This window comes from Coregonus lavaretus (genome assembly GCF_964263955.1).
Source record: "Coregonus lavaretus genome assembly, contig: HAP1_SCAFFOLD_1316, whole genome shotgun sequence".
Classification (NCBI taxonomy): domain Eukaryota; kingdom Metazoa; phylum Chordata; class Actinopteri; order Salmoniformes; family Salmonidae; genus Coregonus; species Coregonus lavaretus.
The window spans coordinates 73045-86611 of record NW_028160031.1 but is presented as its reverse complement, the minus strand read 5'-3'; the positions used below and the strand labels follow the sequence as shown (position 1 = coordinate 86611).

Sequence of the window (13567 nt, the reverse complement as noted above, 5' to 3'; positions counted from 1 at the left end):
AGCAGCCAATGTGAGTTGTTCAATGTAGTCCTACATTCCATAACACTTTTGAAAAAACAAAAACATGCATGGCTTGACATTAACCTGTTTATCCACTTGTCCTTCAGACACGGAGGTGACTGAAAATGTTGTTGTGGTGTTTGATGCAAGAAACCACTTTACAAAATAAAATCATTATTCCCATACCATTATTACAGAGAATCAGACAAATTATGCTATCCTCTGCATATTGGCTACTTAGCTTTTTCAAGCAATCACTCCCCCATTGCGGACTACAAATGATCTATAACTGGGCTAATAACTCACTCACTAGCAAAGGATATGAACAAATATGCACAGGTGGCTACATGTAGCTCTCGCTTTGATCTCAAAACAAGCGTATCTACTAACGACCACTCATGCTGTAAACACAGTCCAGTTCAAAGTGAGTGGCACAGGTTCCATATTTCCATATATGGCAATGGTCTATTTGCATATAGGCCTACTGCAACTCTGATTGGTTATGGCGCACCGGTCTGTGTATAGAGTACGGGCCTGAGTCTTGCCTGTCAATCCGATGCGTTCTCCCTACAACAAAATCTCTTGGATAGTTTGTTTTGTTTCGGTATGTTGCATTTAAAGTGGCTAATATTGCGTTGATTCGATCGCAATTACAACAGTAAAAGGAAAACATTGGTAGTGTTATCTTACGGGGGAAACTCTAGAAAGTTGGGTGAAGTTCAATATGATATGATATTTCTTCTGCGCAGTAGTCCCGGGGGAGCTGCGCGCCCATCTTAGAGGGAACATTGCCTCAGACAGTGTTTGACATATCCGACCAGTGTCTGAAAGTAATCATTTGTAATCTACGGCAGGTGAGTTTCCCTCTTATAATGGGTGTGTTCGTAAATTCAATCTGGAGTGCCAGAGTGCACTCAGAATGCATTGTCAGATTGTCTCTTCGTAAATTCAGAGCGTTTCGCTCTTAGAGCGTTCAGAGAGCACACTGGACGCTCTGGCCGAGGGTTGATCCGAGCATTCTGACCTCACAACGGCAGTCAAGCACCCAAGCTAACTGGCTAACATTGTCTAGCTTGCTAGTTACTTCCAGACACAAATGAGAGAGAATCTCACTGACCATTTTACTCACCCTAGCAGAGCTGGTTAGGGCGTTTTCATGTTATCCAGAGCATTGGTGACTGTAACTGTGCTGCTGGCAACAATTTAATTATGCTTTTTTGCCGACGTTTACTGACACCGGCCATATTCAACGGGTGTTGAGCGTTCGTAAATTCATCAGTTATTCTGCGCTCTGGCACACTCAGACGAGAGTGCTCTGAAATCGGAGAAGATAGCCAGAGTAAATTTACGAACGCACCCAACATAAAACGCTTAGAAAAATGCTATATAACTCCAACACACGCACGCACACAAACACACACCAGACCTGGGCAGAAAGTTGTTTATTTAAAAATACAAACTTTTCAAATACTCTATCTAGGTAGTCGAATATAGAGTTTAAAATATAGCGTTTTCAAAGGCAATATTTTTCTTTGATATTCAAATACAGGTCTAAAAAAAACAAATAATATTTGAAAGTATTTTGAATATTAAAGGTATTTGAATATATGCAAGTTAATTGAAAGCCAACTAAAATTTATTTGATTGCTGCCAAGTATTTGATGAAGAACCAAAAACTATAACAGTTAATTTAATTAGTCTAAATATATAATATTAGCACGTGGTTTGGAGGACTCTAAGATATGAATCTTAATATATAGCCTGGAATTAAATATGTGAGGGACATGGAATGATCTCAACATTAGAGTAGACCACTTTTGCAGCTTCAAAATGACTAACATATATATTTTCATAATGAGTGCGACATAAGGTAATACATCTGTAGTAACCTTGTGATTATTACAATAGCAACATTGTTGCAATTTAGGACTTTGCTTTATAATTGCATAATAGGGGAGTTATTACATAAGTGGGATAAGGAACAGTCACTATTCCTCTTATAGTAACAGTAGTTACAAAAACTCTGCTAATTGCTATGCAATTAAAATACAATATTACCAAAGTATTATGTAACATGCAAATCAAATTTGTTTTATTACACAGGTATAAGAACAGTTTAATGTTAAGTGTTACTGAGAATGATAACAGTTACAAAATAAGGCTTTTAATGTCGACACGAAACTAAATATCCAAGAACTGCCTTCAACTACAGCCAATGTTTGTACAGTTGAAATCGTAAGTTTACATACACTTAGGTTGGAGTCATTAAAACTCCTTTTTCAACCACTCCACAAATTTCTTTTTAACAAATTATAGTTTTGGCAAGTCGGTTAGGACATCTACTTTGTGCATGACACAAGTAATTTTTCCAACAATTGTTTACAGACTGTATCACAATTCCAGTGGGTCAGAAGTTTACATAGACTAAGTTGACTGTGCCTTTAAACAGCTTGGAAAATTCCAGAAAATTATGTCATGGCTTTAGAAGCTTCTGATAGGCTAATTGACATAATTTGAGTCAATTTGAGGTGTACCTGTGGATGTATTTCAAGGCCTACCTTCAAACTCAGTGCCTCTTTGCTTGACATCATGGGAAAATCAAAAGAAATCAGCCAAGACCTCAGAAAACAAATTCTAGACCTCCACAAGTCTGGTTCATCCTTCATTCCAAACGCTGAAAGGCTGCTCAGCAAGGAAGAAGCGACTGATCCAAAACCGCCATAAAAAAGCCAGACTACGGTTTGCAACTGCACATGGGGACAAAGATCGTACTTTTTGGAGAAATGTCCTCTGGTCTGATGAAACAAAAATTGAACTGTTTGGCCATAATGACCATCGTTATGTTTGGAGGAAAAAGGGGGATGCTTGCAAGCCGAAGAACACCATCCCAACCGTGAAGCACCGGGGTGGCAGAATCATGCTGTGGGGGTGCTTTGCTGCAGGAGGGACTGGTGCTCTTCACAAAATAGATGGCATCATGAGGGGAAGGAAAATTATGTGATATATTGAAGCAACATCTCAAGACATCAGTCAGAAAGTTAAAGCTTGGTTGCAAATGGGTCTTCCAAATGGACAATGACCCCAAGCATACTTCCAAAGTTGTGGCAAAATGGCTTAAGGACAACAATGTCAAGGTATTGGAATGGCCATCACAAAGCCCTGACCTCAATCCTATAGAAAATTTGTGGGCAGAGCTGAAAAAGCATGCGCGAGCAAGGAGGCCTACAAACCTGACTCAGTTACACCAGCTCTATCAGGAGGAATGGGCTAAAATTCACCCAACTTATTGTGGGAAGCTTGTGCAAGGCTATCCGAAACGTTTGACCCATGTTAAACAATTTAAAGGCAACGCTACTAAATACTAATTGAGTGTATGTAAACTTCTGACCCACTGGGAATGTGATGAAATAAATAAAAGCTTAAATAAATAATTATCTGTACTATTATTCTGACATTTCACATTCTTAAAATAAAGTGGTGATCCTAACTGACCTAAGACAGGGAATTTTTACTAGGATTAAATGTCAGGAATTGTGAAAAACTGAGTTTAAATGTATTTGGCTAAGGTGTATGTAAACTTCCGACTTCAACTATATGTAAAAGCTATTTCTTCTACTTTCAGGTTTTCCGAACTCACTTCACTCGCGAATAAGAGGGAGGCTTGCGCCACTGATTCTGGCACATGCGCAGATCAAATTCACTGCTGGAACGCCGATTAAGCGGTTTATATGTCCTAATAATTCAAAAGACTGCTCAGAAAATCAGGTGTTTTAATCGGCGTATGCTTACTTCGATTTTGACCTTTTAAGATAAGCAGAGTAAGGTGTTTACATGACTATTGTCATACTCGGCCTACTGCCATAATCAGTTTAATATCGAATTATTAGTGTGCATGTAAACGTACTCATTGACACACACACAATTTATTATTAGGAGACTCACCTGAGCAGGCTGTTGATGGAGGCGGTGCCGCGGTCGATGCTGCGCAGGACGTCCCCGGTGCGCCGGCCCAGGTGCCAGCGCATCGACAGCGAGTGCAGGTGGCCGAACAGACGCACCTGCACCACCCGGTTGGTGTACTGCTGCACGCGGATCCACAGGAAGGAGCGTATGTTACTGATGAAGCCAGAGGCACCTAGGAAAGAAAGGAGAAAGAAAGTGGAGGGGAAGGGGGAGAGCGTGGTTGGGGAGAGAGAAAGGGAAGGCGAAAGGGGAGAAGAGTGATAGAGACCGAGGAAACAAGAGAGATAATTAAAATAACAGCACTCAAGGAGTCCAAGGAATGGGTAAAGTGGTAGAGAAAGAAAATATGGGGTTTAAGTCCCACTCACCTGCCCCTCCACCTTGCAGGAACTTGAGCAGGACGTAGAGACACACAGTGGTGACCAAGGTCTTCCAGCTGCTTCCATCAGTCAGCTCATTCACTGTGACAGAGAAAGGAATGACAGTTCCAGGTCATCTTTTCTGCAGTTGTGCTGGGTAGATATTCAGATGTCAGCCTCAATGATATCACAAAGCCTTCAAAAAATTTTAATAATAAAAGGTGTTCAGAAAAAAGCTGGTTCTAGGGCAGACATTCAGAAATGAGGGAGGATCTCTCACCGATGTTCTTGTAGTAGATGGGCACAAAGACGTTGATGACCCTCTCCACGCCAAGCAGGCACAGGCAGAGCAGCACCAGGCCCTGTAGTAGAACATTGCCCCGGGGCCACATGTAGGGCACCAGCAGACGCACCTTCTGCCCAAACCCCTGCCAGGTAGACTGGGACTCCTCCGCACCATCCAACAGGGGCTGAGGTAGAGATAGAGATAGGGGTTATTATGGGACATGGTGGCATAGCACACCTACTATGCTATGCAGACAGACACACATTACAAACTTACACACACAAACTGAATCAGGATACATTCTTATTTATACAGTCATTGGATATTATACACACATAAGGGATGTGATTATAGGTTACCTGGCCAGTGCCGCCCTCCACATCACGTTCGTCCTCGTTGATCAGGAGCATGTATGGTCTCTGTGGCAACCCCGGAGCCTTCAGGCCCAGGAAGAAGAGTGTTCCTGTGCCGAGGTAGCGCATCAACCACAGAGAAAACTCCACCTCAGGTAATGAATGAAAAATGCTTAGTCATAACTGAACTTTTAAAGGGGCAATCCGCAGTTGAAACAATAACAAAGTGGGCACCCTGCCTGTTTTGGTAAAAAGTTGAGGGATGTGCCTGGAGAAATGAAACCACTCAAATTCATAGACCAAGCTATGTGTGCAAGGACTGACCATCCATAATATAAAAATTATAGTTTTAAATCATGCTTTGAGGCTATACAGTGTTTGTTAACATTTACAATGTTACCAACCATTGGAGTAAAACAAGCTTATATTTTGGGTTCTGATGGGGTGTGAAAGCTGAACTAAGCTTATGAGGCATTTTAAGTTATATTCTTCAAGAATCAATCAGAAAGTTTTAAGTCTTGAAATCTTTGGTTGTTTACTACCTTACTCACTCTGTTTAGCACATGGCCTTACATGTGAATCCTTAAAGAGATGGGTGGGGCTAAGGCTTAAGAGGGTGTGAACACTGCTGAATAGGTGTAAACAAAGAAGAGCTCTTTAGTAGGTGTACCAAAACATTCATGTGCATTCAAGGGCATTGTACACAATTTTGAAGCTCTGAGTCAGTACTTTTATCCAATGTAGAAAAAATAAATAATTTCGGAACATAAGACTGAAAAACCTAGGTCACATACAGTGAATGATTTATAAGTCCAAAAATGTGATGCAGCAACTGAAGATTGATCCTTTAAAGGAATACTACACTCAAAAACTATATTTTAGTATGTTGTCCATTAGTGCACTGTTAATTCAATCCCAATGGGACACAGACAGTGACTGTATAGAGTAAACTACTCTACACATTACAACACAAAGTAAACAGTGGACTGTGTAATATACATTGTGGTATAACGACTAGGGTTGAATATTTTCCTGGTATTTTACAAATGTTCCATCCCGAGAATAAATCACTTTTCTCCCGGGTAACACGGTATTTCCCGCCAAAACCGGAAGTGCCCATCAAAAGCAGTATAAAGCATATAAATAGGCCTATGTCTGGATTTGACTAGAGCTTTGATCTAAAATTCAAGCCTGAAGCTACCTGAGCCTGATGAGCCATACATTAAATACATTTTATGAGCCCTACATTAAAAATACATTTAATGAGCCCAAGCCCAAAAAAGCCCAAATGATTGTGCCGTTATCCAATACATACAGTATATGATATAGGCTACTGCACATTACGCAAGACAGAAAAACATAAAAGCCCATAGTTGTAGCTAGCCATATGCTCTCTTCAGTAAATAAATTAAACTAGCTCCAGCATGCTAATCATTGAGTGTGAAATGTATTACTGTACTGTATTATACTGTATTATATGGACTGAAATTACGCACATCGTTCAAGCCATGATAAAGCAGGGAGATAGCATGCAATTCTGGTGCAGCACATGCGGCCTACAAAGTTACAAGTAGCCTATAGGCTAGTGAATATGATTTTAACTTTGAAATATAATAAGGCCTATTTGTAAAGTTAGTAGGCTAACACATATATACCTTTCATAATATTTCCCCTAATGTTATTAGCCTACCTCATCTCCTTTTGTTGCTTCATTCCTTCCTCGCTTTCAACAGTTGTCCTTATCTTCATCATTCTAATGACATCCTTAAATAATATAGGACTAGAATTAGATGCAGAAGGCTTTCACTTCTCTTCACGAAGATTGAATGGTTATGGGTCTGAATAAATAACTGATATAGCCTACTGCCATCGCATGTTCGCTCTTCTTTCAAACTACCCGTGAGTTCTATAATGTCCATCAAGCTATTCTAGTCTAGCTTTTCCTGCATGGGACTCCAAAAGCTAAGGAGAGTTTTTTAAGTAGAGGCCAGCGGTGCACAGGTGCGTGCGTATTACGCAAGAGACATAGGCTATAAGTTAGATGCTTATATGCATAACCCATCATTAATTCGCTAAATATAAGGCTAATACTGCATTGAATGTATTACCTGAAAGAGGTAGGCTAGGATATCTATATACAGTTTACACATACATACATACATACATACATACATACATACATACATACATACATACATACATACATACATACATACATATATATATATACACAGTGCTTTCGGAAAGTATTCAGACCCCTTGACTCTTTCCACATTTTGTTAGGTTACAGCCTTATTCTAAAATTGATTACATTGTTTTTTTCCCTCATCAATCTACACACAATACCCCATAATGACAAAGCTAAAACATGTTTTTAGAAATTGTTGCTAATTTATTAAATATAAAAAACAGAAATATCACATTTACATAAGTATTCAGACCCTTTACTCAGTACTTTGTGGAAGCACCTTTGGCAGCGATTACAGCCTCGAGTCTTCTTGGGTATGAAGCTACAAGCTTGGCACACCTGTATTTGGGGAGGTTCTCCCATTCTTCTCTGCAGATCCTCTCAAGCTCTGTCAGGTTGGATGGGGAGTGTTGCTGCACAGCTATTTTCAGGTCTCTCCAGAGATGTTTGATCGGGTTCAAGTCAAGGCTCTGGCTGGGCCACTCAAGGACATTCAGAGATTTGTCCCGAAGCCACTCCTGCGTTGTCTTGGCTGTGTGCTTAGGGTCATTGTCCTGTTGGAAGGTGAAACTCGCCCCAGTCCGAGGTCCTGAGCACTCTGGAGCAGGTTTCATTAAGAATCTCTCTGTACTTTGCTCCGTTCAGCTTTGCCTCAATCCTGACTAGTCTCCCAGTCCCTGCCGCTGAAAACATCCCCACAGCATGATGCTGCCACCACAATGCTTCACCGTAAGGGTTTGGTGCCACGTTGCCTCCAGACATGACGCTTGGCATTCAGGCTAAAGAGTTCAATCTTGGTTTCATCAGACCAGAGAATCTTGTTTCTCATAGTCTGAGAGTCTTTAGGTGCCTTTTGGCAAACTCCAAGTGGGCTGTCATGTGCCTTTTACTGAGGAGTGGTTTCCGTCTTGCCACTCTACCATACCTGATTGGTGGAGTGCTGCAGAGATGGTTGTCCTTCTGGAAGGTTCTCCCATCTCCACATAGGAACTCTAGAGCTCTGTCTCTAGAGCTCTGTCAAAGTGACCATTGGGTTCTTGGTCACCTCCCTGACCAAGGCCCTTCTCCCCCGATTGCTCAGTTTGGCCGGGCAGCCACCTCTAGGAAGAGTCTTGGTGGTTCCAAATGTCTTCCATTTAAGAATGATGGAGGCCACTGTGTTCTTGGGGACCTTCAATGCTGCAGACATTTTTTGTCCCCTTCCCCAGATCTCTGCCTCGACACAATTCTGTCTCGGAACTCTACGGACAATTCCTTTGACCTCATGGCTTGGTTTTTGCTCTGACATGCACTGTCAACTGTAGGACCTTATATAGACAGGTGTGTGCCTTTCCAAATCATGTCCGATCAATTGAATTTTCCACAGGTAGACTCCAATCTAGTTGTAGAAACATCTCAAGGATGATCACTGGAAACAGGATGGACCTGAGTCTCATAGCAAAGTGTCTGAATGCTTATGTAAATAAGGTATTTTTCTGTTTGTAATTTTTCGAAATACCTGTTTTCGCTTTGTCATTATCGGGTATTGTGTGTAGATTGCTTTTTAATCCAGTTAATACATTTTAGAATAAGGCTGTACCGTAACAAAATGTGGAAAAAGTCAAGGAGTCTGAATACTTTCTGAAGGCACTATACATAATACTGAACAAAAATATAAACGCAACATCGCAGCCTCCAGTATCTATGCTGCAATAGTCAATGTGCCAGGGGGCTAGGGTCAGTCTGTTATATCTGGTGTTATTCTCCTGTCTTATCTGGTGTCCTGTGTGAATTTAAGCTCCCTCTAATTCTCTCTCCCTCCCCTCCCGGAGGACCTGAGACCTAGGACCATGCCTCAAGACTACCTGGCCTGATGACTCCTTGCTGTCCCCAGTACACCTGGTCGTGCTGCTGCTCCAGTTTCAACTCTTCTGCCTGCGGCTATGGAACCCTAACCTGTTCACCGGACGTGCAACCTTGTCCAAGACCTGCTGTTTTCAACTCTCTCTCTCTACCACACCTGCTATTTCAACCTCTAAATGCCCAGCTATGAAAAGCCAAGTGACATTTACTCCAGATGTACTGACCTGTTGCAAACTCTACAACCACTGTGATTATTATTTGACCCTGCTGGTCATCTATGAACGTTTGAACATCTTGGAGAAAAATCTGGCCTTAATGGCCATGTACTGCTATAATCTCCACCCGGCACAGCCAGAGCCCTGGTTCCTCTCTAGGTTTCTGCCTTTCTAGGGAGTTTTTCCTAACCACTGTGCTTCTACATCTGCATTGCTTGCTGTTTGGGGTTTTAGGCTGGGTTTCTGTATAGCACTTTGTGACATCTGCTGAAGTAAAAAGGGCTTTATAAATACATTTGATTGATTGATAAAATGTTGGTCCCATGTTTCATGAACTGAAATAAAAGATCCCAGAAATGTTCCATATGGACAAAAAGCTTATTTCTCTCAAATGTTGTGCACAAATTTGTTTACATCCCTGTTAGTGAGTATTTCTCCTTTGGCAAGACAATCCATCTACCTGACAGGTGTGGCATATCAAGAAGCTGATTAAACGGCATGATCATTACATAGGTGCACCATGTGCTGGGTACAATAAAAGGCCACACTAAAACGTGTAGTTGTCACACAACACAATGCTACAGATTTTGAAGGAGCGTGCAATTGGCATGCTGACTGCAGGAATGTCCACCAGAACTGTTGCCAGAGAATGTAATGTTTATTTCTCTACCAAACATTTTGTTTTTGAGAATTTGGCACTACGTCCAACCGGCCTCACAACCGCAGCCACGTGTAACCACCCAGCCCAGGACCTCCACATCCGGCTTCTTTACCTGCGGGATCATCTGAGACCAGCCACCCAGACAGCTGATGAAACTGAGGAGTATTTCTGTCTTTAATAAATCCCTTTTGTGGGGAAAAACTCATTCTGATTAGCTGGGCCTGGCTCCCCAGTGGGTGGCCTAGTCATGTGAAATCCATAGATTAGGGCCTAATGAATTTATTTCAATTGACCGATTTCCTTATATGAACTGTAACTCAGTACAATCGTTGAAATTGTTGTGTTATATATATATATATATATATATATATATTTATTTATTTGGGGGAGTGGCCAGAGGGAGAGGAATGTGGAAGGGCAAGATGGGACAGTGACTCAGCACTTCAAGAGTTACTCATAGCTGACTAATGATCATGGCTTCTCCCCCTTCCACTGCTGTTTAATGGTTGGAAAACCAGTTTCTATTTTAGCAGTTTTAATGTGAGAAACTGCTTTGTAATAGATTGTTAAAAAAAAAAAAAATCACAACACTCATGATGAATAAGGGCTTTAGAGGTTATTAAGTAGGTACTTGATAAGAACCATTTTAAATCTAGCCTATGTGTCCCATTTACATGGATATCACACCCTATGAGCAGACTAACTTACTTTTTTATAAAGCCCACTACTACACTTGTGTAATGGAGTGTTGAAACTAAGTTTAATACTAATATCAAGCAACATTATATGTCAACGTTTGAACAACCTCAATGAAACTATGGAGTGGGATGGCAGTTCATCCTCACTGAGGGTTGAGCTGTGGGGTTAATTCAAAGAGGTGAAACATTTGTAACGATGCAGATAGAAAGGCAATGAAACGATCTAACACCATTTCCAGCTTAACCTGACAATTAAACGTTTGTTCTACAACAATATACTTCTATCTGAAGGTCCTGTAATGCTACACCCCCCTGAAATGACTCCAGTGCCACGTTCAGTAGGCAAACGTTGTGCAACGTTCAGATATAAATAAATAATGTATAATAGACGTGCCTCTCTGAGTAATATGTAGATTGAGGACATTCTAAAATGTTACACCTTCCTGAACATACCCCTCCTCTCTCACCTGCTTCTGTGTGTTCTCCAGGCCCCACCACCAGTAGGGGCTGGCCCAGGAGACGAAGGCCAGGTTCTCCGCCGAAAATGCCACAGCCCAGAAGAGCAGCAGCACCGTGCTGTGGCCCCGCGTCCGGTCCCTCACCAGAACCCTCCTCCTCTCCAGCCTTAGCAGGGCCACGGCCCAGACCCAGCCCAGCATGGACAGGCAGCCGTACAGCACCACGTAGCCAGGGAGTTCCCCTACCCCGCCTCCACCAGTCGCCCTCCACACCAGCCCCCCCAGGAACTGCAGCAGGAGGAGCAGGGAGACTGCCAGTTGGAGGCCATAGAGGCGCGAGCGCGGTATGAACTTGGGCTCCATCTCGGTGCCGTAGCGGCGGTAGCAGACGCAGTGGAAGGTGCCGAAGAAGAAGGAGAGGGTAAGCAGGACGGTGGGCACCAGGGTGAAGTAGAAGCAGGGTGAGATGCCGCCCTCCAGCCAGGCTTCGGAGATGGAAGCGCTGGCCTCACAGTAGCTTTGCACTGCCACCATGGTGGCTGGGAGCTGGGGAGACAGGGAGGGGGAAAGAGAGTACTCACTATTACAGACATATTACTACAACATTAGGCCTACACATAGGGCTCAAGATCATCATCCTGGTCCACATGGATGTTAAGAGATTTTAAAAAGGCAGGACTGGCGAAGGAAATCATACAGTAGACTGCATGAATTTAGTTTTCAAAAATACATTCTCTACAGTATTTTCGGATTTGCACCGGACCTTATTTGTATCCTATTCTAAACTGCTATTCATGATGACGTTTAACTAGTCTAACTTCCATTCATAACTCCCCCAGCAGCGATCAAAAGTGAAATTAGTCAACACAATGAACACTTGTTCATTATTTTGCAGGACAAACATGCTATATGCTACCCTACTTAACGTATCAGGGTCAAGAGCAGATTGAATCTCAGTGTGCGTGTTGTACTATGAAGCAAAACACAGCAAGCATCTCTTCCTAGTCTATAATGATTCAACAGACTTGAATAGGCCTAAGAGATCCAGGCCAGCCCTGCTATATCAGGCTGTGAACTTTACAATATGGTTAGTGCTTCAGTCATGGCTCCTAACAGCACCCCAGCCAGTCAGGCGAATCCACACCCCATAGTGTCATCTGGAGTGGGCGAAGGACCAATTCTGATTCAGTCAAGGAAGTTATGACACATAATATTTCATCAACTGATATTCATTCAAAATATCACACTAGAATTAGGTTACAGTGGTATGCCGACACATGGCTAATGTACCATGGAGTAGCTTGGCATGTTGGAACGAAGCCCAGTTCAGAGAGAGGTCAGAATGCACATTGTAATTTCAACTAATACAATTATTCATTTGGATGTATATGACTTATCTTAATGAAAGAACAACTGTACCTTATTATCATAACCCCCCAAAACGATTAACCCCTACTACTCCATTGTTTATGTTTTCGTTGTCATATGATATGGAACTTTGTAAACAAATGTTTCAGAAGATGTTTTACAAAAAAGTTGTTGCTCTCATGGAATCATTTCTTGAGCACTACAGATATTATCATAGGAATCAAGATGCATTTGCCCCAGTGGAATTGTTTAGCCTATGTGTTTCTTGGTTGCCGCTCTTTGACAGACAGAGCCTATTTAAACAATGTGGCAACAACGACGACAGAGCGTCAGGTATAACCTTAGCAGTATAGTTTTTCTGTAGCTACCATTTGTGGCGTTTCTGTCTTGACCTATCAAGATAGCTAGCTAGCTAAATTAGATAGATTAGATCTGTTGCTGTTATTACAACACTCACCTTCTCAAGACAAGCTGGCGCTGGAAAGCGATTTCGTGAATTGAAACTCCCAACAAATAACCAGTTTTACGCGAAGAGTTATTAAAAGTCAAAAATAACAATAATGGTAATGTTGTTGTATTAACTTGTAAATTGTCATTATTCTTCTTGCGGCATAAATGGAACAAAGTAATCCATGACTCGGCAATCGACACTTTCTTACAAAACACTACTGCCTGAACCGGGTCCTAGCGCCCCATGGCTCACACGCATGTTCAAAACGAATGTTACGCAATCTCGTATATGGCCAGTAGATGATAGTATATACAAAGACATCATACCCGATGGAAAATCATTTGTTACTATTAAATGAATACTAATAACTACATTATTTATGTTGCCATTTGTCATTATTATGTATTTTACTTTATTTGTATTGCTGTGTTATGTTGTATAATAATGTTGCATAATCACCTTCTGGTGTAAAAACCATGGAAATTAAAAAAAGTAGGCATTGGTCTGAAGCCGAAAAAGAAAGGAAATTCACATGAGCACCACAATGCGTACTCCAGCCACGCTCTACCAAGGTTTACAACCACAAAGCTTGGAACTACTACAGTGGCTATGTTGGTCTATTGTACTTCAAACAATGTGTAGGCAGGTTGCTTAGGATTCAAACCTTCTTCAGAGGGATAATGAACTTTACAGTGTCCTGCTATTAAAATAATGTATACAGCGCA

The 13567-nt window shown here is 41.7% G+C and overlaps 1 protein-coding gene across 1 annotated transcript in view; it reads right to left on the bottom strand.

Annotated features, from left to right (window-relative positions):
• Nucleotides 1-13071, bottom strand: part of LOC311122258 (ATP-binding cassette sub-family B member 6-like) — a 28081-nt gene extending 15010 nt beyond the window's left edge. The window contains exons 1-6 of the mRNA XM_084196649.1: nucleotides 12849-13071; nucleotides 11033-11569; nucleotides 4968-5111; nucleotides 4603-4792; nucleotides 4332-4424; nucleotides 3943-4135 (exon numbers count right to left, since the gene is read on the bottom strand). Coding sequence (XP_084052775.1) covers nucleotides 3943-4135; nucleotides 4332-4424; nucleotides 4603-4792; nucleotides 4968-5111; nucleotides 11033-11557 — 1145 coding nt within the window. The 5' untranslated portion in view covers nucleotides 11558-11569; nucleotides 12849-13071. The remainder of the gene's footprint in view (nucleotides 1-3942; nucleotides 4136-4331; nucleotides 4425-4602; nucleotides 4793-4967; nucleotides 5112-11032; nucleotides 11570-12848) is intronic.
• Nucleotides 13072-13567: the final 496 nt, after the last annotated feature.